At 50.0% G+C, this 26,770-nt stretch overlaps 1 protein-coding gene across 11 annotated transcripts in view; it reads left to right on the top strand.

Annotated features, from left to right (window-relative positions):
- Cyfip2 (cytoplasmic FMR1 interacting protein 2) overlaps positions 1–26,770 on the top strand; it is a 119,630-nt gene that overhangs the window by 26,163 nt on the left and 66,697 nt on the right. For 6 of the 11 annotated variants that reach the window (NM_001446893.1, XM_087571631.1, XM_087571632.1 and 3 more), the window contains 11 exon segments: positions 693–794; positions 5,136–5,317; positions 7,101–7,197; positions 8,329–8,457; positions 10,355–10,459; positions 12,789–12,880; positions 14,824–14,941; positions 18,655–18,774; positions 19,316–19,441; positions 23,546–23,712; positions 24,206–24,353. In NM_001446893.1, coding sequence (NP_001433822.1) covers positions 693–794; positions 5,136–5,317; positions 7,101–7,197; positions 8,329–8,457; positions 10,355–10,459; positions 12,789–12,880; positions 14,824–14,941; positions 18,655–18,774; positions 19,316–19,441; positions 23,546–23,712; positions 24,206–24,353 — 1,386 coding nt within the window. 11 annotated transcript variants of the gene reach the window in all.

Here is a 26,770-nt window from a genome sequence, read left to right as displayed (position 1 = left end):
TGGATATGAATGTATATGATCATGTCACTTTGTCTGTTTAATGACCCACTGGCAGTTATCTAGCCCCTGACAACCATTAAAGATCACCCTTGTCCAGTGGATGCAATGCTCACCGGTGCTCCCAGCACCTAGGAGTAGGAGGCAGGAGGATCTTTAGTTTCAGGCCAGCATGGGCTACATAGTGAGTCACTATTTAAAGAATGAAACAAGCATCGGCTCCCTCTCACAGTCAGCCAGCCTATGAGCAGGCTTGGCGCATGTGCGTTCACAGAACATATGGCATGCTCTACGAAGGGTACATGCTGACTAGAAGAACCAGGCAGAGAAAATCGGTGCCTGGATGACACAGCGTAGGTTATCCATCATTCACTTAGATATGGCTGGAGAGCTTTGCTCCAGGCATACAGACAGCATAAGGGGGACAGACCAGTTCATTCAAGGACAGACCGGTTCATACAAGGACAGACCAGTTCATACAAGGACAGACCAGTTCATGGTCTTGTGCATCAGGATAAAGGGAGAGGACCTTGCAGCACTTATGGGGCCTGACAGTCTTCTACAGCTCCCTCTCACGAGGGTGACCCTCTCCATTATCATCTACGACGAGATGCTCCATGCGCACAACAGGTGATCCATGCTCAGGAGACAGCAGCCGGGAGCCTGGATGCTGAATGTGCCTCTCACTCTCACAGGTGAAGTGCAATGAGCAGCCCAATCGGGTAGAGATCTACGAGAAGACGGTGGAGGTGCTGGAACCAGAGGTCACCAAGCTCATGAAGTTCATGTACTTTCAGGTGAGTGGGGTGGGGGCGGGTCCATGGCAGGAGGCTCACAAAGCCCCCCCTGCCCCTCCACGTCTAGACTTTGGCGGCGCCATGTCATTTTGTTTCTACCCAGCCAATATTTTTGAGAGCCACCTACACCCCTGCGGGTGAGCCAAGCCAGCAGGTGTCCCCGCCTCCACAGAGGATGCGTCCTAGTGAGTATGTGTATGCTTGGAGCACGGAGTGACAAAAGCACACAGTAGTTTTAGGACATGGTAAAGGCGTGAGTAAAATACGGTTTACTACAGTCATAGGTTGCAGAGTATCTATGTGTCATTGCCGCTTTAGGGACAATGGCACTGAGCTACGACCTGGGTGACGAGAGACAGGAATATGATGGTCGAGAGAAAGGCTTCAGGAAGATGGCCCTGCAAAACCCCAAGGCCTGGAGGAATCAGTGTGTTAAAAAAAATGGAGGACAGAAAGGGGGTGAGCTGCAGAACAGTAAAAGCAAGGAAGTGGTCCAAGGGGCAGTGGGAGGGGGACAGGGACCCATGAGATGGGCACTGTGAGCCTAGAGCTTTGGGTTGGACGCTGTGGGCTGATCTGAGCTTTTAGGACATTGGTCACTAGGTAGGAAACGCTTGGAAGACGGAGGTGGGAAGAGGCTTGGAGGAGCACGGAGAGCAGTCAGGAGCTCTGGCAGAGTCATTTTTAGAGGAAGAAGAACAGGGAGAGGGCCGAGGGTCTTCACAGTGACAGGGAAAGCCGGACAATAGCATGAAAGGACAGGAGGTGTGAGCAGCCAGTCACTTTCCGGGGTCTCACTGGCAACTATGAGAGCGGCAGGGAATACTTCAAAGCTGGTCTGTGCCCCCCAGTAGATGACAGAGCATGTACAACCCACACCCTACATATGTTCCATTCATAGAGTGTTGACACTGGCCAGGATCCACCCTGTAGTCAGCAAGAGCTGGGACTGCACTGAGGAGGTGCCTCAGCCTGGGTAAGGAGCGATGCTAGGTCAAAACCAGCTCTGCTGTTTTCTAGCTGTGTGTGACTCACTTCATACGTGCACATGCGCACACACACACACACACACACACACACACACACACACACCAGCACAGGGATATGAAGCCTGCCCCTCAGGGTGGTGGAAAAGATAAACAGATACACACACACACACACACACACACACACACACACACATGCACACACACACACACCCCAGCACAGGGAAATGAAGCCTGCCTCTCAGGGTGGTGGAAAGATAGACAGTCTCTCGGTAGGAGCCCAGGAGGGCCATATGACAGCTTAAAGTGTTTCATAGCTGTTGTTAGTATTGTAGATGGCCTGACGTCCAGACCTAAAGTCTCTTTTGGGAAGCAGATCCAAGAGAGAGGAGGCATCAGAAACTGGGTGTGAAATGAAGAGCTTCCCCGAAAGAGGTGCATCTGGAAGGAAGGATGTGGGATGATACGCAGCCTTGTGCCTCGAGCGTGGCCCTTGACTGAGCATAGCAGCAGTGGTAGTTAACGGGGAAGCTTCTCAGTAACACGAGGCTCACTCCAAGCGCTCAGCAGCCACCGCGGCCATCCATAGTAGTTACTCTAATGCCTCATGAAGCATCTCCAGGAATCTGAAGGAAGGGCGGGCTTTCTCGGCTCACAGTTTAAAGGTACACAGTCCATCATGGCGACAGGCAGGAGCATGAGGCAGCTGGTCAGGTTGTACCCAGGTCAGGGAGTAGGGGGAGGTGAAAGCTGGTGCTCAGCTCCCTTTCTCCTCTTGACTCAGTCTGGGTCATGCCATACCACACACACACACACACACACACACACACACACACACACACACACACACACTCAGGGGATGCCTTCCCTGTTCCAGTAGACCTTTCCGGAAACATATTTTGTGGACATACCCAGGAGTATGTTTCCATGGCGAGTCTAAATCCCATCAAGTTGAAAGCTGAGAGTAACCATTACACCATTGTGAGCATTGCTAGTGGGGAACAATTCCATCGTGGCAAGAAGCCTAACTGGACTGGCTGTGGCCTGCTGGTCCTTGATAAGAGGGGCTGGCAGTTGGGTATGGTATGCCTTGGACATAGGATGGAGCTCACATCTGTACCTAGATCCTCTTCTCCACACACCTCCCTTCCTGTGTTCTTTTTCTTTCTCTTCTTCCTCTTCTTCCTCCTCTTTCTCTACCTCCTCTTTCTCCTTTCTCCTCTTCTTTCTCCTCCTTTTCCTCCTCCTCTTTCTCCTCCACTTCCTCCTCCTTTTCCTCCTCCTTTCTCTCCTCCTCTATTACTCACTACCCCTCCATTACTACTGTTGCTTCTTCTGGCTTTTGAACTACCCCACCACACACACACACACACACACACACACACACACACTCACACACACACATACACACACTCACACACACATACACACACTCACACACACATACACACACATACACTCACACACACACGTGACAGATGTTTTGAGATATCATATTTACTCTTGTGATTCCTCCAGGCAGAGTGACAGCCCAGCATGCTCTAGTGTCTTCACAGAACTGGGTGAACACGTCACACAATCTCTTCTAGAATGTTTCCACCCTCTGAAAGAAATCTCCTGAGCCATCATCCCATACTACCCCAACACCCTCTCCTTCAGCCTTAAGCAACTTCTAAATGACCTTTTATCTCTGTGGATTTCCTGTTTGGGCATTTCCCTACAAATGAAGTTACACAGGACATGACTTTTCAGGCCTGGCTTCTTGCAGTTGGCAGGGTGTTTTTGAGTGTCATCTGTACTGTGGCAGGTGACAGAAACTAATTGGTTTGTTGTTATTGTTGCTGTTGTTGTTGCTTTTATTTGATGACGGAATACCATGTCACTTACTGTGCACACACGCGCGCGCGCACACACACACACACACACACCACACACACACACACTATATTTCATTCACCCATTTACCAGGTGATGGATGTGGGTGATTTCCTCCTTGGGTCTGCTAGGGATGAAAGCTGGACACATGTGTGAGCTTCTGTGACACATGTGTGAGCTTCTGTGTCGTTACAGGTTCTGTTTCTCTTGGGCTCTGAGCTGGTTAGGGTTTTGTCAACTTGGCATGAGCTGGAGTCATGGGGAAAAATTCACTGACTGATGAGATTTCTCTACCGATTGACCTGTAGGCAAGTCTGTCAGACATTTTCTTGATTAATGATTGGTGTGAGGGAGGGCCCAGCTCACTGTGGGCTGCGCCACTCCTGGGCATGCGGTCCTAGATTGTATAAGAAGCAGACTGATTCAGCCGTGGGCCCTCCGTGGTCTCTACTTCAGTTTCTGCCTCTGTGTTCTTGTCTCAACTTCCTTCAGGGTGGACTGTTAGCTGGGAAATGAGATAAATCTTTTCTTTCCCACAATGGTTTTGGTGACAGTGTTGTTGATCACAGCGGTAGACAGCAAACTAGGCAAAGCAGGTCCCTGTGGTGGAGTACTGGGTCACTCAGTGACTCCGCCCTAGGTGTGCATGTTTCCTAACTGCCCCTGCAGGCTGCTGTCACCGCCACAACTGCTGTCACCGCCACAACTGCTGTATTACTGAGACCACACCACCACGGCCTGATGCAGTTCATACAACAGTGCTGGAGCTCTGGTGCTCCCCAGCTCACTTGGGGTCAAAGCACAAGCCCTCAAAAGAGCCTCTAAGAGCGGACAGCCTCTCCATTGTTGACTTTGCTCCTTCCCTGCACTCACTATAGCTCAAGCTAATCCTATGCTTCCTTAAGCCTCCGATAGCCTCGGGGGGCCTTTGCAGGTCAACTCATCCTTCCTTCCTTCCTTCCCTTGTGTCCCTATCTTTCCCCTTCTCTTTCAAGTTACTTCCCTAAAAGGTCATTTCTCGGTGATTTCAGTCTTTCTCCCTGGAGGAACAGTTCTTACGAGCCCTTCCCAGCCTCTGTCCCTTCTTCATTTCCTGCCATATCAAGTATGAAATTCTGCTGCAAAGAATTTACTTTGTTTTCTATTACTTAATTGGCATATACGATCCTTAGGGCAGTTTTTTTTTTTCTTCTTCTTGTTTTGATTTCTGCTTGACCTCAGTCCTTACAATGGCTGTATGGTATAGAGTAGACACTCAATAATCAATTGCTTGTTGGATGAACCTCTGTCTCTCCCTGCATTTCACACATCGGGGACACGGTGCCTGATAGCAAATGTGTTTTGGGGACTAATTCATAAGGTAAACTCACTTGGAACAGGTCCCAGCACACAGTCACGGTTAGCTTCGGAAGCGAGGACATCTCGGAGAAAGACTGCCTGGCACGGCAGATGAGCCCTTACACTGTTCTTCTATCTCCAGCGCAAAGCCATCGAGCGTTTCTGCAGTGAGGTGAAGCGACTGTGCCACGCGGAGCGCAGGAAGGACTTTGTCTCCGAGGCCTACCTGCTGACCCTGGGCAAGTTCATCAACATGTTTGCCGTCTTGGATGAGCTCAAAAACATGAAGTGCAGTGTCAAGAACGACCACTCTGCCTACAAGAGGTCAGAAGCCCTCCCCGCTCCCTGGGCCCTTCTCACCGACATATTCCCTAGTAATAGAGTAGCTTCCCTCAAACCTGGCCGCTGTGTCAGGGTGGTCTGAGGAGGACAGTTCCAAGCTGGGGCTTCAAAGAGTTGATGTTGGTTGGCCAGGCTCGATGCCTCAAGATGGAGTCTGGTCCTCACCTTCCCCCATCTAGGGGACAGAAGCAATTTCCGCCATGCCTACCTCACGGCAGAAAGATTATCATAAGGCACTGCACTGTTGTTTTCTGTGAGGAACAGAAGCCACCTCTTGTGTCCCAGAACTGCAAAGCCCAGGCACACATTCCTCCAGTTACCCCAGCAGCTGCATTTGGCTGGATCTCTTTTACCACTTCTCTCTCCATGGTCTCCTTTCTCAGCCAGGCCCCTGCAGTGGCTCCCCGCCAGTCCATAGCATAACCCCAGCTTTTTAGAAAAGAGCACCCCCTTCCTCGTGCATTTAAAAAGTCCCGACCAAGATTGTTATCCATCCAGCTTGCTAATCCTGACGTCAGACACTGGGTCAGGTGGAGGTGATCTGAGCGGATGACAGAATTAGGGGGCCATGTCATCGTTGAAAAGGGGGCTGGGATTGAGATGCGGCTATTCTTCTCCAGAAGCCAGGATATAGCCACCCCCAAGACAGGGAACGCTGCAAAATGGCAGAACCCCTGGGAGTTGGTTGAAGCTCTGATAAATGCTAGTCTTTCTATAACTCTGGGAAGGGTTGTCCATATCACCGTCAAAGAAGGACCCTATCCCTATCCTGCCACACCTCCCTAGGATTTCAAGTCGGCTACAGAAAGAAGAGGGCAGATGTGAAACCTGGGTTGCCCAATAGTTAGAGCCCATCTCAAGGCCAACTCGAGAGATCACAGATGGCCACCAGCACAGCATCCTTCCCCATATACTTCCTGTTATGGCCCACAACTTCCATAATGACCGCAGCCAACATCTGTGTCCTAAAACCCGTTCTCACAAGTTACTGTGACGCGAGCTGTGCCTTGCTAGGTTAAGTTGGGACACGGTTAAGCCCAGCCTGCGTCCTCTGTCAGGCACTTCGGTTAGAGGCTCCATGTTGTCGTACAGTGCTGTGCATGAGAACGTTGAGGGAAAGCCAGATCTGTGATCCGTGCTACTCAGAAAGCTGCAGCAGAAGAATCAGCAACTGGGCCTAGCAGCCCAGGACTGACATCCTTGTAGTTTTCATCAGTTCAGGCTTAGGCTACAGAGTGAGTTCGAGACCAGCCCAGAAAACTTAGCAGGACACTATCTCAGAAGTGAAAAATAGTAACAAGGTTGGGGACATAGCTCAGGGGTCAGCTTGCTCAGCATGCACGATGCCCTGGTCCAATCCCCGGGACTACAAACCAACCTGAAAATGGGATGCTGAGGTTTTCATATAATGACCAGAACACATGAAATGAAGCTTCCTGCCTGTGATTGTTCTACCAGACTCGCTGTGCAGCTCCCCAGAGATCCTGGCCAGGCTCAAGGACATTGACCACACTCCCTGTCTCATCGTTCCTTCCTGGTTTCCATTAAATGCTCCTAGATTCCGTGAGCTTGTTTGTTTGTGGTTTCATGCCCTTCAATACCCAGCAGCTGTCATAAGGGTGTAAACGGCCTGAGAGAAAGAATTGCCAAACACTTTCCTTTGACCTTGGGCTCCCTTGGGTGTTTAGAGCCTTGTGTCTCTTGTTGGCTAAGCAGGAGCAGACTCCCGGGCACCCTGTTAACTGCTTCCTTCTCTGTGTTTCAGAGCGGCCCAGTTCCTAAGGAAGATGGCGGACCCCCAGTCCATCCAGGAATCTCAGAACCTGTCCATGTTCCTGGCCAATCACAACAGGATCACCCAGGTGAGGACAAGTTCCCTGTCGGTCCTGCCTGGCATCCCAAGGAAGCAATACTAGGGCCCGAGGCTCAGGGGACTCCAAGGGAGAGGACACAGCTCAATCCACATTTGTCTCCATTGCCCTTCATGGGAGTATAGCTTCAGCCAGTGACCCCCTCCCCTCTTTTTGGTTCTCTGGAAGCTTCCGAGACAGGACTGTGGCCCTCACATCAGGCTCTAGGTTGAGGACAAGCCTTACCATAGGTCCACTTATAACAGCACTTTGGGTAAAGTCAGAGGCTCGATTTATTCATCCATAAAGTGGGTATATTCTTTTGAGACTATTATGAGAATATATCTCACAGGATTATCTTGGAAAATAAATGAAGCGTGTACAAAAAGAACATGGCCAAGAGCCTGGGAAGGCACAGTTATAGTTACCACCACCAGTTTGCCAGGGTGCATCCACTGGGCCTCTCTTCTTCCACTGTGATGGTCATAGCTGGCTCTATCTCTCTGACAGTTCAGTTAATAACAAGAGTGTCTGCAGGACCCAGCCTATACAAGAGGGGCTGTGATGCTCCCAAGGCATCTCAAAGGCCTGGCTGTAGTGGGGCCTTTTATGTCACTAGAGAAGGATATGGAGTCTCAGCCCCCTGCTGTCTGTAGAGTGTTCCCCCAGTGCTATCCATGAGTATCCCGTAGTAGCCCAGTTTGTCTCTGAGGGGAAACCTTCCTAACTGTTTTGATGCTCCTGGATCCTGCCAGGAAAGAGATCTTCCTCCTTCCCTGGGTAGGTCTTCCCCCTGCCTTTGTCTGGAAAAACCTCATAGAGACCCTCAAAATTAAACCACAATTACTGCAGGCCCCATCACTATAAAGCTGGGTTGTCCAAGAGTCCACACACACTCAACCCTCAGCACTGGCAGGGTTAGTGTGGGAGACTCAAGAGGTTAGGTTCCTGCTGTGGGAGGATGCAGGGACAACCAGCTAATGCCCAGCATCCAGCAGGAGTCACGTGCCAGCACCTGCTGTCAGGAAAGCCCGCTCCTCCTGGGATCTCAGGAGGGACCAAAGTGTGCATTTATTCTGGGCCTACTGGGTGGTACGGGAAGGTGTTTCCTCTGCCTGACCAGTGGGTGGCGCTGTTGTTTAGTGTCTTCACCAGCAACTGGAAGTGATCCCGGGCTATGAGGAGCTGCTGGCAGACATTGTCAACATCTGTGTTGATTACTATGAGAATAAGATGTACCTGACACCCAGTGAGAAGCACATGCTCCTCAAGGTAAAACTTTCCCTCCTCACAGGGTGTGTGTGTGTGTGTGTGTGTGTGTGCATAAACCAACAGTGTCATTCTTCAGGAGCCTTCCATACTCTTTTCTAAAAACTTACTTCTATTATTTTAAATATGCATGTGTGGGTGTGTGCACAGGATTTTGGGTATCCTTAAAGGCCAGAAGGGTCAGATAGTCTAGAACTAGAGTTATGGGCTATCGTGAGCTGCCCAGCAGTAATGAGTCATCATTGCTCCAGCCACATCTTCTTTTCTGACATACTGTCTCTCACTGGAATCTGGAGCTCACCCTTTAGGCCTGAATGTCTGACCAGCGAGCTCAGGAATTGGCTTGATTCTCCGCCTCCAGCGGGGGGGGTGGGGGGTGGGGGGTGTACACATGTGCACCACCTTACCAGCTTTTACATGGGCGCTAGAGATTGGACTCAGGTCTTAGACTTGTGCTACAAGCACATGGCTGACTGGGCCATTAGCCCACAATGTTCAAGACTGAAAGTGATATTGGGGTTCTTTGAGGGCATCCCATGGTGGAACCATTGTGTGTCCTCGTGTACAACCACCAGTATTCAGTCGTGGGGGCCTCCAAAGATCTAATCCAATGGTTTTCCAAGAGGCCTCACCTTTAACTAACTGTGAGGTTAAGTTTCAACCTCTTTTAATTTTTTGTTTTTGAGACGTTCTCTCTGTAGCCCAGGCTCGCCGTGGATTCTCAGTTCTCCACCCTCAGCCTCCCAGTTTGGGTTACAGGTGCATGCTTACCACATCCACCCGGTTTCACCCTCTTAACGTCATTGCCCTGTGACTTTGAAGCTTAAATGCTTGCACGAGCTCAGGGAAATGAAATTTATTGAAACCATAGCACAGGGCAGTGTGGCTTTTGTGACTCCCTCACTCCAGCTTCCTTGGGCTATCAGAAACCAGCAAAGGTTGCCCCAGCTTTAACCACGTCCCTTCCCCAGTGCCAAACATGGGTGGTTACAGCAGTTATGCCCAAGTCTGATGTCCCCCTCCCCCGCCCCAGGCTGCCTTACTACAGCATCTCCCAGCGAGTTTAGATGACATCAGATTCTCAAGCCTTCCTCTCTTTGCAGTTAGTTAGTGAGCTCAGATGCCACCAGGGGGTGCTCGAAGCCCTTACAGGACAATCTGGTGCTGTGGCTGCAGGGCGGAATGCACCAGGCAGGAAGCAGCTATCATAGGCATCCTCTGCTGCTTCTCTTAGCCACGCCCCATAAGAAATAAAGGTACAAAACGGAGTGAGTTCCTGTGTCTCTCTTTTACCTAAAGGACCGAGCAAATAGGCTGACAGATCAGAGTATCAGTACCTTCAGGTGGGGATCTGCTCTTTAACAGTGGCTCCCACGGCTCTCTCGGAGCCTTTCCATTGCTGTTTTTCTGGGAAATTTTACGGTCATTTATCATTATTCCAGTGTCTGTCTCCTGACACCTCTGGGAAACAATAAAGTCCTTTCTCTCCCAGAGGATCTATAAATGCACACGTAAATGGAGATCCTGGGCTGAACCCTTTGCAGCTAGTCTCTGCAGCACATGCGTGTGGTTCCAGCAAGCTCTCTAGCCCCTCTTTGAACCGAGACTACACTTGTTAAACCCTGACCATAACCGCTGGCCCAGAGTGGCTGCTGTGCCAATACACTAAATTCTGCTGTGACAATACACTAAATTCCTCGTTGAAATTAGGCACGCGTTTTCTGTTTTAATTTGGAGATCGGCTGTGAATTTGAAATAGCGTGTGTGTCTCTACAAGAGGCCAGTGGATTTGCTCAGCTCGCACGCATGCGCAAACATGCACCGCAGACCCCGCCCCCCTTGTTTGTTAGCCGCTCCAGAGGTGTGATGAGTTTTGTTCTTGGCCCCTTTCTCCTTCTAGGTGATGGGCTTTGGCCTCTATCTGATGGATGGAAATGTCAGTAATATTTACAAGCTGGATGCCAAGAAGAGAATCAACCTTAGCAAAATTGATAAGTTCTTTAAGGTTAGTCATCGGGGCTGGCGCCGGGGACCGGGACAGAATTACTAGAACATCGATCCTTGGGGGAAGGAATTGATGGAATTAGCCAGAAAGCTGTGGAGATGGTCATAGGCATCTATAGATCCTCGGGGAAAAGGAAGCTAGAGAAGCACAAGCCACAGCTGCTCTCACTAAAGCAAGGTCTACTGCCCACATGTGGGTGAGGCCCAGCTTCTGGACTCGGCTGGGATTCCACGGAGGCCTTGTAAGTCTTCCTGCAAGCTCCTTTTCCCCTTCCTAAAGTCTTTCATCTAAAGACAGACTTGCATCCTAGGAGACAAAACCTGTGTCAATTTTTATTATGCCCTACAGCTCATGAAAGCAAGACTAAAGACTAGATTGGTTTTTGGGTTTTTTCTCTTTTTAAGATTTACTTTCGTTGTTGTTGTTGTTGTTTTTTTTTTTTTTTTTTTTTTTCCGGAGCTGGGGACCGAACCCAGGGTCTTGCGCTTCCTAGGCAAGCGCTCTACCACTGAGCTAAATCCCCAACCCCTAAGATTTACTTTCATCGTCCAAGTATGGGCATTGTGTCTGTGTCTCACTGTGTGTATGCAGTGCCCACAGAGACCAGAAGAGGGCATTGGTTACCCTGGAACTGATGGCTGTGAGCTGTCATGTGTGTACCTGGCATCAAACCCTGCTCCTGAAAGAGCAGCAAATGTTCTTAGCTGCTGGGCCATTTCCCCATCCCTGAAACACTAGATTCTAAGTGAATTTGTGTTTGGCATTTTAGCCACTCTGGGGCCCATCCATGACAGTCCACTTGCTCAGGCTATTTAGGCACAACATTCTGCCTAAGTGCATCCCGTCAAGCACCTCCTAGATCTGACCATTTGGCCCCAAAACCTTCTAAGAAAAGCTCGCAGCTAAATTTTAAGTCTTTGGAGTCTGAACAAGGAGATGTCACATCTGGAACTGAACCTCTCATTCTGATTTGACTATAATGTTGGGCCCTACAGATGTGAGATCTGCCCTGAGGGGATGTTGTATTGTGACAGCTATTAGGTGAGATTTAAGGAGAAATGTGAGTCACACGGGTCTTGATTTGTTAGCTTTTCTCTAGAGCTGCCCATGTTGGGAAACTGCTATGTCTGCCTTTAGGCAACAGGAAGGAAGGAAGGTAGAACCAGACCTACAGAGGGTCAGCATTTAAGCTGGCTCCGCTGCCTTCTGAGTAGCTTTGAGAAAGTCATAGACGAGGCCTCCTGGAGCTCTACGTGGTCTGATTTTCTGAACAGACTAAGCTCCCTACGTGCAGATCTGTGTGTTGAGTACCATGGGAGACAGGACTGACGCTCCTTGGTTGTGTGTGGATGGAGACACTGGATGGTTGGGCGACTGGGTTCTTCAGTGCTTCGAATTAAGCCCAGGGCCTCAGCCACGAGAATTAAGTCCTCTATTACTACGTATATCCCAACTTCTTCTTTTTAAGGTAGAGCCTCACTGTGTTGCCCATGAATCCTGTGAACACAAGGTCCTCTTGCCTTTGTGTCGTAAATAATCTGGGATTACAGGCTCAGCTACATAGAGAGTATTTGCAAAGTGCCTAGTCCTGTGTCCACTGCAGGAGAGACAGACATAGGGAGACAGTAGCCTTCCTTCCGCAAGTCCTGGGCTATCTATACTTTAATGTTCAGTATCAGGTGGACAGTCTCAGGTCCCCCCCCCCCCCAGGCAGTAGCCTGCTGCCATCTGCACCTAGTCGTGTGGGGAGCAGCAGAAATCTTCTGAGCTGTAGAAAGGACCCTGTGCGAGGAGGCTAGCCATCTGGTCCTCTACTCACCGACGTGACCCTGGATAGGTCCCTTTGCTTCCTGGTATCAATTGCTTGAAGTATACAGTTGGTTGGAGGCAGGGGAAGGGCCTGTATGCTGGCTGGGACTCCTCTGGGTGCCAGGACCCCATGGCTAACCCATTAGGAGTAATTCAAGCTACCGGGATGAGGTACACACTGAAGCCTTCCACCCCGACCACGGTACAGCAGCCCCGCCCTGCAGGTGCCATCTCACAGGTGCCATCTCACAGGTGCCATCTCACAGGTACCATCTCTCTCAGAGGTGCCATCTCACAGGTGCCATCTCTCTCACAGGTGCCATCTCTCTCACAGGTGCCATCTCTCTCACAGGTGCCATCTCTCTCACAGGTGCCATCTCTCTCAGAGGTGCCATCTCACAGGTGCCATCTCTCTCACAGGTGCCATCTCACAGGTGCCATCTCTCTCACAGGTGCCATCTCTCTCACAGGTGCCATCTCACAGGTGCCATCTCACGCGCTCTGTTTGCTTCCTTTGCAGCAGCTGCAGGTGGTACCCCTTTTCGGCGACATGCAGATAGAGCTGGCCAGATACATTAAGACCAGTGCTCACTATGAAGAGAACAAGTCCAAGTGAGTGCCTGCCGTAATGTCTCTTGGCTCCTGTGAGGACGCCCAGCCTGGGCAGGGAGCTGAGGGACCATTTCAGTCCCTCCTCCCTCCCCAGAGCCCTGGGCAGGTGGATTCCTGCAGTGCCGGGAGGGAGATGGCTTGGGTGCTCTGAGCCCTTTTGCACCAGCCCTTAGCTGCCAGACTCTAAAGGGCTCAGAGCACAGCCACACCCCTTGTCCTGCTCTGCGGTGACCCCCTCCCCTCAGTGGGACAGCAGGAGTCTACTGATGGCAGCAGTCATCACCCTGGGTCAGGTCTCTCTGCTCAGGTTTTGTGACTATGCAGTAAGTACACGGTTAATGGTGTGGGTGTGGCTTGGATGGTTCCAGCAGTGGCCTGGGTTGGTAACTTCCCACTAAGTCAGCTAATGAGCATGGTTCTAGGGAATCTAGGCTAAGGCCTGGGGGTAAGTCAGTGGCTCCCAGGGGTGGCCGTGGGTGGGTGGGTGGGGGTGGTTGATCTGGTTCCACCTTTGGTCCCTCTGATCTCAGAATCAGATCTACATGTGTAATACCTACAACTAAGAGACCACGGTGGCTTATCCACATAAATCAGGCCTTGCCACTCTTTGGTCAGTGTCTTTCTTAGGTTTACAGTGAGTGCTGGCAATTAACCCAAGATCTTTTACATGCTGGGCAAGTACCCTACGGCTGAACTACAGCCTTGTCTCTCTTCTTATTTTTATTTGGGGTCATTGCTCATTAAGTAAACTCAGTTCTGTAGCCTAGGCTTACATTGACTGTGTGGTCCTCTTGCTGTAGCCAGTCTTAGTAGCTGGGATTAAAATGATACCAACAGAGACTGAGTGTGGTATAAGCACCTATGATCCTAGCAGTTGGGAGCTGGAGGCAGGAGGATCAGGAGTTCAAGGCCAGCCTCACCTACAGTAGACCCCTGTCCCCAAAAAAACCTAAGTTGCCTGCAAAGGGGTCCTTGACCTATAACCTATATCTACCTGGAGCCCCAGAGATGAGTCCTTGGGGAAATTCATGTCTGGCAGTCTTAGAGAGCAGTTATCAGCTTGTCATCAGGCAGAGTCAGAAGTTTGAGTAACAGTATCCCCCTACGAGTAGCTCAAAATGAAAAGCTAGCGTAGGCTAAGCCAGAGGAAGGCTCACTACTCATAATCCTGAAGAGAGCCCCTTTGCATCTTCTTTTGAAAGTTCTGTCCAAACCTTTGCCTGCCGACTGGCTTCCATTCTCTTGGTCTGCCTATTGAACCACTATTCTGGACAGAGGGAGAGGGGCAGAGAGTGAAGACTGTTCTTCATTCGTTTCCTCTCCAATCCAGGGTGGTTTCCCTAAGGACATCTTTCAAGGAGACAAGAGAAAGAAGAGAGGAGAGGAGGGAGGAGAAGGGGAAGAAGGAAGGAGGGAAGGAGGGAAGGAGGGAAGGAGGGAAGGAAGGAAGGAAGGAAGGAAGGAAGGAAGGAAGGAAGGGACCAAGCAAGGAAGAAGTGGTGGGGAAGAGGTACCAGCCACACCTCTCAGAATGATAGGAAGTCTCTCACCATGGGCATGTCCATGTCACCAGGCCCCTGTTGGGAAAGACAGGGAGATTTGCCCACCTTGGTTTGCTCGGCTGTGATTCTGTCCTTCTGTGGCCACAGAGAGGCTGTGATCTTGGCTCTCGGCTTCTCACTTACCTGGTGAGTATCGTGCACCGGTGTCTAGAAACACCTGTGGCGTAGTCTGGAGAAGGCAGAGACAGGGCTCTTCTTCCTAGCCATGGTGTCTACAGAGCGGGCTCTGGGGCATAGGCGGCCACTTTACCGTTTGGTTTCACCCAGAGGAGCCAGCTGTGTTGTCTGAGGACCAGGAGCAGCTAGTGTGCAGAAGGAGCCTATCCCACGAAGGCACCCGGAGCTGGGTCCCACACACAAACGCTGTGGTCTTCTCCCCAGGTGGACGTGCACCCAGAGCAGCATCAGCCCCCAGTACAACATCTGTGAGCAGATGGTTCAGATCCGGGACGATCACATCCGCTTCATCTCTGAGCTGGCTCGCTACAGCAACAGCGAGGTGAGTTCCGCGGCTGGTCCAGGCCCCGCAGCTGTACAGAGACTGGGCAGGACCAGGCAGCGTTGGGTAGGGGGAGCACACTGCCAGTCGCTGGAGGATGCCTTGCTGGAAGCGTGGGTTCTAAGTCACACTAGGATGGACGGTCAGTATCTCTGTGGCCTACATTCCTTCATCCACATAAAGGACATAAGACTAGTGATGCCCGGGGAGGATGGGGGTGGGGAGGGAGTCGCTGATGGAGAGACCATTGTTAACAGATACAGAGGTACAGTCAGATAAGAGAGGTAGTTTCCTTCCCTCTTTCTCCTTGGGGTATTTGTACTTTTATTAAATAGCAAATATTTAAGAAAAATAGGGGTTTACAATAGCCAAGTAAGAGGAATTACTTATAATGTCCTATCACACAGTAGAGTGCCTGTGTTTGATAATAATTATGGCCCTGCATGTGAAGAGAAGCCATCAGAGGTGATAGCTACACCAGGTAGCCCATCTGGTCATCACATATCGCATACATGTGTTGCATGTTTACACGGTGTCCCATCAATAGCTACAATTGCTATGCCAACTGAAAATAATTCAGACGTCTTTTAAGTGGACAGAGTTTTAGTTGAAAGTCATGACAGAGTTTATGTTGAAAGGGTCACTAAGATAATTAATGGGGTGCCTGGCATGTGTTGGGCCTGGAATAAAGGTGGAGTAACTGCTCATTGGCTTCATGGGACTCACCCCATGTCACGTTCAACGGCCAGAGACAGCGTTCTGAGCACTCTTGCTCCTAATGTCACTTAAACGTGCATAGCTATGGAATAATATATGATCTTTGCAAAACCAACGTAAATGGAGCCCAAGAAGCAGAAAAGTCATAGAGGGCTGTGGAGATGGCTCAGTGGGTAAAATATTGATCGCCGTGCAAGCATAAGGAACAGTTGAGTTAGGGCCTCCAGAACTCACGCAAAGCATGCATCTGCAACCTCAGAGCTCCTACAGCGACACGGGACACTTGTTGACCAGACAGCCTGCTGAGTGCAATGGCCAGCAACAAAGAGAGCCTGTACCAGAGAAAACGGGAAGTCAAAGCCAACAGCCGAGGTGGTCCACACTGCGTACACCATAAAGGTCTCTTCCAACACTAAGGATTAGGTTTTGAGGTTTTTTTTCTTTTTTAAATATAAGAACATTATCAGTTATATAATCTTAATTCACAGACAGAAAAAAATTAGATACGCAAAGCCAATCCCATAGAATCCTACCGTCCCAGGACTAACTTTGATTATCATATATCTGTGTGGGCACCTTCCCATGGATGCCTTTCTCTCAGATACATAATAATATGCTGTTTAATCCTACGTAGGTCTCTAACCTGAGCTTCCGTATTGTGGAAGAGGCCACATTTGCTCACTAGCTCCACCTTGTGGCCAGTGGCCATAGTAATTATCCTTCTCCAAACCCTAGCTCAGGAAGTTTCTGTGATCATAATCCAGGACATTTGAAATAGGGTCAGTCTGACCAGATACAGGCGGTGTGGTCAGTAAGCCTGGGGTTCACAAGGACCGTGTCTAGTCCAAACATTTATCTGTCTTTCTAGATGTGCCAGTAAGTGAGATCAGCAGGAAAAGCATTTGTCACGTGTTTGTGCCATCTGAGTCTAATTCTGGCTAAAGATATATTACTATTATTATCACTATCATCATTACAGTTACCTCCTGGTATTCACAAGGGATTGCTTCAGGATGTTCTATTGACACCAAAGTCTCTTGATGTTTCAGTACCCTCACAGAAGTCCCTGACAACCTACTTGCATACTCGAACCTGTCATAAATTGTCTCTATTATTTATAAACCTGAATCCGAGGTGTAAACGCTATATAGTCAGGCTTCCTCTCCGTTACTGTGGTACAATACTCTTGACAAGAGGCAACCCAAAGAAGAGTTTGTTTCAGTTCACAGTGCCAGCTTAGAGTCTGTCGCCATGAGGAAGTCACAGAGGTAAGAACTTTTGAGGCAGCAGCTCACGTCACGTCTACAGTTTAGTGTGGAAAAAGGCGAGTGCGTGCTCTCTTGCTTGCTTGCTTATGCTCAGCCCAGTTTCTCCGCTCAAACACAATCCAGTACCTCCTGTTTAGGGAATGGTGCCACCCACTGTAGGCTGGATCTTCTCACATCCAGTTAACCTAAGACAGTCTCCCACAGACATATCTACTGGCTGACCCAATGTAGACGACCTCTCCTTGAGACATCCGTCAACTCTAAGTTGTTCCAAGTTGGCAACTAGAGCTAACCATCACACCATAAATAGTTGGTTTTCTGTATGTGAGGGATAATGGCAAAATCGCACGGTACAGATGCAGCATTTTAAAAAATATTTCCCATCTGACATTGAAGAAATTCATTGGATATAGACTTCCTCAGACACACAGGACCAAACGAACGAGTTTCTACGTGTACATATTTTACAGTTCTTTATGACTTTCAGCAGAGACATTCTACAAAACACTATATAAGCTCTGAATTTTAAAAGAAAATGAGCCATCGCCCATAGAGAAAATTGGAATTCCTGTGAGCCTCTTGCCACAGTGCTTCTGTCAGCAGAGAATGATCTTTGATCTCCGTTTCTGTCTAAACATAGATAATTCTGGATGATTCATTGAGATTAAACGAGAGTCAGCAGCACCAGGACTTATGTTTGAAGGAAGTGTTTCTATATATGACGGTCATGGCTTTCATAGTGGTTCTCAACCTGTGGGTCACAACCCCTTCAGGGTCAAATGACCTTTCTCATGGGGTCACCTAAGACCGTCAGGAAACAGATATTTGCCTCACAGTTCATAACGATATCAAAATTACAGTTATGGAGTAGCAACAAAAATAGTTGCCCCTACACGAGGAGCTATATTAAAGGTCTACAGCCTTAGGAAGGCTGGGAACCACCGGCATAACACATCAGCCCTGTTTGAAATTGTTCATTAAGAGCACAAAATTGTGGGCATCTTGACGCTGCTTAAGCTGCAGGGAAGATGTTTGCTCGCAATATGAGTGCAAACTCAGTAAGGGAGAGGGCTCTGCTCAGCTGTGAGCATGGCAGGTGTCTGCAAGGGGTAGACAGTGCTGCAAGTGTTAATTTGGGAGATTACAGCTAGTGACGAAGCAAATTTGCAAAGATCACGACCGTCATGGATGACAACCTGCATATATTCGTGTGCACATATATACACATCCATGTACGTATTCTATGTGGCTACACACATGTGTGTGGCATGGGATATCACACCTACAGACTTCTATGCCAGATCCTTTTAGTCAGGGCATCACAGCTAGTAGGTGAGCTGTGATGCCATTTTGGTGATCTGTGATTAGCACCGTGTGTGAGGTAGAATATGAAGCCCGGGGTTCCTGGGATATCACAGTGCCGTGGGAAAGTCATCGCTTGCATACATACTCAGAGTTCATATCCCTGCAAAGATGTGAACCTGGCAGTTACTAGTACACACTTCCTACTGTGAATACGGTCAAGATAGGGTTAAAGCCTTTGCCGCGGGGCTAAGTGGGGATCTGTAGGAAGCCTCCTGTGGCCTTCAGCAAGACACCAGTCAAAGCCAAGTTCACCTACAAGGGCACAAGAGAACTGCACAGTTCCTGCAGGGCATCAGAGGAGGGATACTTATGAGCCTCAGGCCCATGAACCATGAAGTAAGTGTGAAATTCTGTGTCTCCCAGGTGGTGACAGGCTCGGGGCTGGACAGCCAGAAGTCCGATGAAGAGTACCGGGAGCTTTTTGACCTGGCCTTGCGGGGCCTGCAGCTGCTATCCAAGTGGAGTGCCCACGTCATGGAGGTGGTGAGTGTCCTGAGGTGGCAGGCCCCACGCTGACCTGATTCACAAGGCATCCATGGACGTCCGCCTCCCGTTGGAATTCTGTCTTTCAACATGAAATTCCATATACCACACTACTTACCTAACTGAAACGTACACTGAGGGTATTTACAGAATGGTATGACCTCAGTTAAGAATATTTTCATCATTCAACAGACAAACAAAAACTACGTCTGGGACCCAGCACCAATTTTTGTTGGTTCCCAACCTCTTGTAAGCCCAGCACAGCAGATTGTACACCTCCGGCTTCGGTCTGGCTTCTGTGACACCCACACTCGTGGGCACATCCCCACAGACAGACAGACATATAGACACATAAACAACAATAAAAGTAAGCCTTAAAAAATATTTTTAAAAACCCACATCCATCACCCTGCCTTGATTCAGCCTTTGGTATTCTGTTTATGTTCACCCCCACATCCCGTTAGCGTGTTCCCTGGTATTGCTAGACCGTTTTGTTTACGGTTCCTCAGTTGATGGGAGTGGCTGTTGCTTCTCTCCCCAGTACTCTTGGAAGCTGGTTCACCCCACAGACAAGTTCTGCAACAAGGACTGCCCGGGCACCGCGGAAGAGTACGAGAGAGCCACGCGTTATAATTACACCAGTGAGGAGAAGTTTGCTTTTGTGGAGGTGAGCCCTGCTCTCCCCACCTACTCCTGGACTGCTGCTCCCCATTCCTGGCTGGTTCTGATCCCCCAACGCTGTTCTCATCAAAACTTTCTGCCTTTTATCTAATTATTTTCCCATCCTTCTTGTTCTCAGCCAAAAGTTACTAGGAAATGACAAGGGATCCAGCTCATTTAAACATAGACTATGGAGGGTTCCTGAGGCCCCGCCCTCAGTGGAGAACAGTTCCTGGGGTAGTAAGAGCCACTTTTCTTTAGGAGTGTGGCCGTTGGTTGGTTCCCTGTGCCCCAGTGGATGACTCCATGCCCATGGGTGTATGGGCAGCACTGATTGTACTCCCTGAGTTAAAACATAATAAATAAATAAATGAATAAACATTTATGAAAGGAGAATATGAACCTGGAGGGGAGGTCCTGAGGGAGGGGGAGTGAGGATAGATATGTATGATACAATGTATCTTAGTCAGGATTTCTGTTGCTGCCATGAAACACCATGACCAAAAAGCAAGAAGGGAGGAGACTCGTTTATTTGGCTTACACTTTTGTATTGCTGTTCATCATTGAAGGAAGTGAGGGCAGGAACTCAAACAGGGCAGGAACCTAGAGGCAGGAGCCGAGACAGAAGCCATGGAGGGGTGCTGCTTCCTGTCTTCCTTCCCCTGCTTCCTACCCAGCCTGTTTCCTTATAGAACCAGGATCCCCAGCCCAGGGATGGCCGCGCCCAAAATGGGCTGGGCCCTCCGGCATCAGTCTCTAATTGAGAAAAGATCTATAGCTGGCTCTCACGGAGGCGTTTCCTCAACTGAGGCTCCTTCCTCTCTGACAACTCCAGCTTGTGTCAAGTTGACACAAAACCAGCCGGTACATAGTGTACACATGTATGACATTTTCTAAGAATAAATTAAAATTTTTATACATACACACACACACACACACACACACACACACACACACACATATATATATATATATATATATATATATATATATATGATGAGGACTGGCAAGGCAGCTCAGTGGGTGAGAGAGCGCTGGCTCCACAACCTTGAGGACCTGAGTGCAGTTCCCAGAACCCAATCATAAAACAGATCAATGATCCCACCAGAGGATAGCTGGGCTACACACTCGATTCTCTTCCATTGTTGTTGGTTTTGTTGACACAGAGTCTCACTAAGTTGCCCTTGAACTCACTTGATAACCAAGGCAGGTCTTGGGACTATAGGCGTGTTCTGTGAAGCCTGGCCGAGTTTTAGCTGTTTACTGGCGTGCTCACGCTATAGATGTTCCCTCAGTAGCCACACAAAGGGGAATGCCACACTACCTCACGTCTCCCTGAGAGTCACGTCGCTCTGTGCCCTCACGGGCCTTGGCAGTGGCCATCTTACGAATGATCTTGGTCATTCTAACGGTCATGTGGGTGACTGTCCTTAACCCCGCTGTTCTCATTGCCCAGAGTCCAATGATAACCGAGTATTTTTTCTTGCGCTCATCAACCATTCTTCCGTCAGCCTGCAGGAAGTATTTTGCCGAAGTCTTTGCTCGCTTTTTAAACGTTGCTTTCTGCCTTCTCATTACTGAACTGTGAGAGAGAACTCTTTCCAGGACCTCACCACAAAACTCTCACCATGTATGCAATGGAAGTGGCCTCCCGACCTGGTGACTTTGCCTCCCTTTTCCTTGACAGTGCCTTTTGAGGAGCACTAGTTTCCCATTTTGCCAGAGTCCACTCGTTTATCTTATTATTTTACAATATGCAAATGAGGATCCTAGCTCGGAAACCTTTACGCAGTCTCAAGTTGCAAAGATTTTCCACCCCCACCCCCACCCCCAGTCCTACAGCCTTGCCCACTCCGTGTTTGGAATTATTCTGAGCCCTTCTTCATTTGTCTCAGTGTTTTAATCATGGGTTTGTCTGTGTGAGAGGCTTTGCACGTGAGTGTCTTAGAGGACCAGAGGCATCAGAGAGCCTTGGGCTGGAGTTACAGGCAATGGTAAACTGCCCAACATGGGTGTTGGGAACTGAACTTGGGTCTGCAAAAGCAGTTAATGCTCTTTCTTAACTGCTGCGCCAGCTCTCTTCTCCCTGTCTGGGTGCTTTTTAATTTCACCTCTGGCCAGGAGCCCAGCTCTTTGAATGCTGCCTCTCTTACTAGTTCTCTTCATAATTACTGCGGCCGACCATTCTACTCTTTGGCCTCTGGGGAAACCTTCTGACAGGGTTTCTCTCCCTAGTTGCTACTGTTGTGCTTGTTTGTTTGTTTTCTTGTGTTCTATTTCTGTGATGTTCTACAGAAACAAGCCTCACGGGTAAGTGTATCACCCTTTCCGTCATTCCTTCCTGTTCAACAGAAGGTTCCAGTCAGGGGCTTTCGTTCATGGACGTGCATAGCAGGGCTTTCCTAGCCATTGGACCTTCTGGGCTTCAGGGTGGTGGGTGCAGTCAGACACATCACTGTGTGGGTGTGAGAGTGTGGCCACTGTGTGAAGACCAATTCATCATGTCCCTGATTCATCACGCACGTCCACTCTGTGTCCTCACAAGTCAGCGTGTTACCACTGGAGACTGACTGGGGAGGCAGGTTTACTGCCTGTAAACATGGATTAATAGAGACTGCGTCTCCTACCCAAGCCCTTCATTCCTATCCCCTCTACACCGGATCCAGCATACCCACCAGTCAGTCTTGAGCATAACACAACACGAGCTTCCCTCCTCTGCACATGTAGAAGCAAACGTGTCCGTGGGACAGCTTCAGGAAAAGATTCCAGTTTGGGGCTCAGGCAGCTATCGGCCACATGGGGGTCAAAACAGTGATCTGGTTTGGTCTAGTTCGTGTCAGTGTTTGTAGAGAGATCAAGCACAGGAGTGCCACCCAGAACGTGGTCCAAGGACCGGCTGTGATTTGTCACCAGTCATCGGTGAGATTAGAGCATGGGCCAGGATGACAGTGACCCGTGTCGTGAAGCACAGCCATGCTTCTGTGGCAGGGTACTAGTGTCGTTTCCTGAGCATCCCTTATTTCTGGTTGACATGTGATGGCTATGCGTACACCTGAGGTCCACTGTGACGCGTGAGTGTGATACAGTATGAGAAGGTCGGGTCGGCTCTCCTGATTCTCTGTCGCTTTGGGTTATTATTGTTGTGCGAGTTCAGAGTCCCCTCTCAGTGACTGTTTTGAAATGTGCAGCTCTGTGTGCACTGCGGCTTCTCCACTCGGGCATAGCATAGGAAATTGGGTCTCCTATCCAACTGCCCATGAACCACCCCGTCTCCATAACTGACTGCTGCACCCTTCCAGGTATCCTCTCGCATGTGTGTGTGTGTGTGTGTGTGTGTGTGTGTGTGTGTGTGTGTGTGTGTGTGTGTGTGATTCCTCAGGAGCTGTCCACCCTGGGGGTTTTTCCCCACTTAGGCTAGGCCACCTGAGCCCCAAGAATCCCACTTGCTGTCTCCCAGCACTGAACTGCGAGCACGCCACCATGCTCAGCTCTTTTCCGCGAGTTTGGGAGTTTGAACTTGGGTCTCCTGCTTACAGCGTATTTTTACTCGAAGCTCTGTAACGTGGTGCACCGGATGTGATATGTTGAATGTCCCCCAGTTCCGTCCATGCTGCTGCGTATGGCAGATTCCTTCTTGCTGGCTGCATAACCTTGCACTGTTTGCATCTACCTCGGGTCACTCACTATCAAGGCCCACCTCGGTAGAGCCTGTCCTGTCTGTTGTAGCTAGTGGTCCAGTTAACGTTGGGTTCATGTGTTTCTTCAACATTGTAGTCTCATTGCCCTCAGTTACACCCAGAAGCAAGATGGCTGAATCATGTGATACTTCTATCTCTAGCGTCTCAGGAAACACTCTTGTTTCCATGCGGTGGACGTAATTGACATGGCCACCCCCAGTGCCTTGGAGTTCCCCTTTAGCATGACTACTGTTGGAGAGGGTAGAGCTCTGGTCTGTGTGCTTTTAGCACCATTTCTTACCCGGCAGTTTTAGAGGCACTGGCCTCATTCTCCGGGGTCTCTGCAGTACCCTCTCCCGGCAACGCAGTGAAGCGTGGAGAGCAGCTGGCTTGCTGAGTGACAGCTAGGCTAACCCGTGCCCTGTGCCCACCAGGTGATCGCCATGATCAAGGGTTTGCAGGTGCTCATGGGGAGGATGGAGAGTGTCTTCAACCAGGCCATCCGCAACACTATCTACGCAGCCCTGCAGGACTTCGCCCAGGTGACGCTGCGGGAGCCATTGCGGCAAGCAGTTCGCAAGAAAAAGAATGTCCTTATCAGGTAGGTCCTAGGATGGCCTCATTCGGGACCCCACGGGACTGATTATAGGGCTGTAAGAAGATTATAAAATAGGGTCATTGTGTCCACAGCCATAGGATGACTGAATGAGATAATCCACGTGTGGACTTCAGCACACGTCATCGTGTGTATCGAGTGGACTGCTAACACGAGCCACTATTAAAACTTTATCCGTGAAGTTAGTGACGCTAATGAGATGTTGCTATGGCTCCCTCCTACTCTCCCCACCGCCAGGCCCTGTCCTCTTGTCCCCTGCGTGGCTCAAAGCTGAGCTCTTTGGTAGTTAATGGCCACCGAAGCCGTGGCGGCCACTTGTTAAAAGCATCTTGGCACTGCTGCAGCATCCCTGAGTTGGTCCAGGGATGAATGTGCGTCCCAGACACTCAGGACTGTGATGCAGGCAGTGCTGACACCCCGTTGGGTCTGGAAACAGCCTCTCAGACACCTGAGCCTAGTCCCGTTCTTCCTTCCCCAGTGTTCTGCAGGCCATTCGAAAGACCATCTGTGACTGGGAGGGAGGCCGAGAGCCCCCCAATGACCCATGCTTAAGAGGGGAGAAGGACCCCAAAGGTGGCTTTGACATCAAGGTGCCCCGCCGTGCCGTGGGGCCATCCAGCACACAGGTGAGCGGTTCCCGGACAGCCTGGCTCCTCTGACTCCAGGCCAGTCGGACCGTGGAAGGGCAACGTGCTTAACTGTGGGGTTAGTGGGACAGGGATCCTTGTGAGGAGGGCAGGACCTAAGCAGCTGCTCTGGGCTTTTTCCCCGATGTCTTGTTTTGATATAAAAAAAGGAAGACCACTGGCCTAAGATTCAGGAGACCTGGGTTCTAGTCCTAGACACCTGTGTGACCTTGGGCATGTTACACAATCTCTCTGTGCCTCAGTTGTCTGACCAGAGGTGTTAGCACCATACCCACCCACTCAGCTGTCTCCTAGCCCTGTGGAGCTCACATGTGACAGTGCAGGAGAGATCTGACATGGAGTCCACTTGCAGCACTCTGTGTATTGTACTAACACCAGCCCCTGGCAGGAAACGTACAAGTTCTGCCCTGGCCTGCTGTATGTTCCCAGGCAAGTGCCTTAAACCTCTCTTGGCTCTGATTATCACCTAAAAGCGAAAACGTTGGATGAGGTTTTTTACCACCACTTTTCTAATTTTCCCATCCCTTTCCCAAAGACGGCCCACAAGCTTGGTAAGCCTCCTCCCTTTAGAGAAAGTCTGGTTGTCAGAAACACTCTGGGTTCCCAGCCAGAACTTCTTGCAGTAAGATGTTGTCTGTGTTTATCCAGAGCAGTCTTAAAATTATTTGGGGGGTGGGAGGGGGGAGTGGACCACATGAAGTTAGGTTCTCACTGCTGGTATAGGAAAAGGTATTTCCTGGTCTATTTTCTGTGAGTCTGACTGTGACCCCCAGGGTCTTGCAGGCTTCAGGAACCCCAAGCTGGAAGCTCCTCCTTACAGAGCCTTTCAAGCCTGTCTCTGCTCTGAAGTGGGCCATCTGAGGCCCTTTCTTACCCACCCTTCTGTGTGTGTCCGTGTCTGGGCAGGGACTGGGGCTGTGCAGGGCAGATGAGTGTTTGACCAGGTTATCTCTGCAGTTTCCGACGACCAGTGTGCACAGGCTGTCTTCTGCATGTGAGAGATTCCAAAGAAGCCTTGGTAGACAACTCTGGAACATTTGAGGGTCAGAGAGCTTCCTAACTCTGAGTGCCCTGATATGGCTGAATGGCTCTCCTGCATTTTGCCAAGTTCTGAGAGGTTGATGAAGACAAGGCCTGGGAGGAGCTAGGAGAGAAGGATTGGGAGGAGGGGTGGGGAAGGGGGAGGTGCTATAAACAGAAGACAGAAGAGAGAGGGCATCTTGTGGACAATTTGAGAACTGCAGGTTGGTCACCGGAAAGCTAAGCCCCACCCCTAGATGCCATTGGGATAGGTTGACGGCACAGACATATTTAGTTGACTCCTAGACAGCCTCAAAGCTGGAAGAGTCCTGAACGGTAAACTCATTGCCCCCTGCCCCTCCGTCACAGATGGAGTAACTGAGGTCCAGAAAGGGGAAGTGACTTGTCCAAGTCACAGGATGAGTGGCAGGTAGAGGTGGGACAAGAACCCAGGTCTCCTGATGCCCACCCGAGGGGTCCGTCACAGCCTTCAGAATGTAGTAAAGGTAGGCATCTCATGGGGTTGGGCAGCAGGCTGTCCTGGTGGACTGAGTGCCCTGTTAAATTAACACAGTTGGCTAAAGCAGTGTCGCTGTAGTTAGAACTGGATATGAATCCAGTCACCATAGCCCCCTTTCTTTGGGGACCCCACAACCATCATTTCCCACTGTTCTTTGACAGTCAGAGGGAGACAGGCCTACTGTCAGGTTCATAAAGGGAGGAAATTAGCAACAGTGCTCATCCCTTACCCACAGAGGGGACCCTGCATAGGGTAGCGTAGCATGCAGATCTGTGCTTCCCAGGCCCATGGTGGGTGAGAGGCTAGGGCCCATCTAGAAGGAGTAGAGTGTAGCATGGTTGTTGGGAGGTCGGACGGAGTGTGTCACGTGTGGCCCCTGCAGTTGTGGTGGCTTTCCCACTGTATACAATACCTCTCGCTTTTCTCTCTCTCTCTTTCTCTCTCTCTCCCTGTCTCTCCTACCCTCCCGTTCCCTCTTCCTTCTCTCCTATCTATGTCTTAGGCCTGCCAGTGGTCCCCGAGGGCTTTGTTTCACCCCACTGGTGGCACACAGGGCCGAAGAGGCTGCCGATCCCTGGTATAATAACACCTCCTGGCTGGGTTGGTTTGGGTGCCTTCTGCGGGAGGCAGCAGGAACGGCCTAGACTGGCTCCTCAAGGCCACTTCCGGCCCTCAGATTCAAAGACAAATGGTGTGGGGGGAAAAACAACTAGAATAGCAGAAAGAACAACCCTACTGCACTTGGGCCCTTTGCATGTCGGGCACTCTGTAAGCAGGCGTTAAAGTCTAATAGCTTCCTGTGTAAGTATGGATTCTTAGCCAGAATCTCTGGAAAGCTGTGCAATGCACTCCAGGC

This window comes from Rattus norvegicus, chromosome 10 (assembly GCF_021556685.1).
Source record: "Rattus norvegicus strain SHRSP/BbbUtx chromosome 10, alternate assembly SHRSP_T2T, whole genome shotgun sequence".
Taxonomy (NCBI): domain Eukaryota; kingdom Metazoa; phylum Chordata; class Mammalia; order Rodentia; family Muridae; genus Rattus; species Rattus norvegicus.
Note: the sequence above shows the minus strand (reverse complement) of the source record. Positions and strands in the feature narration are given on the sequence as shown.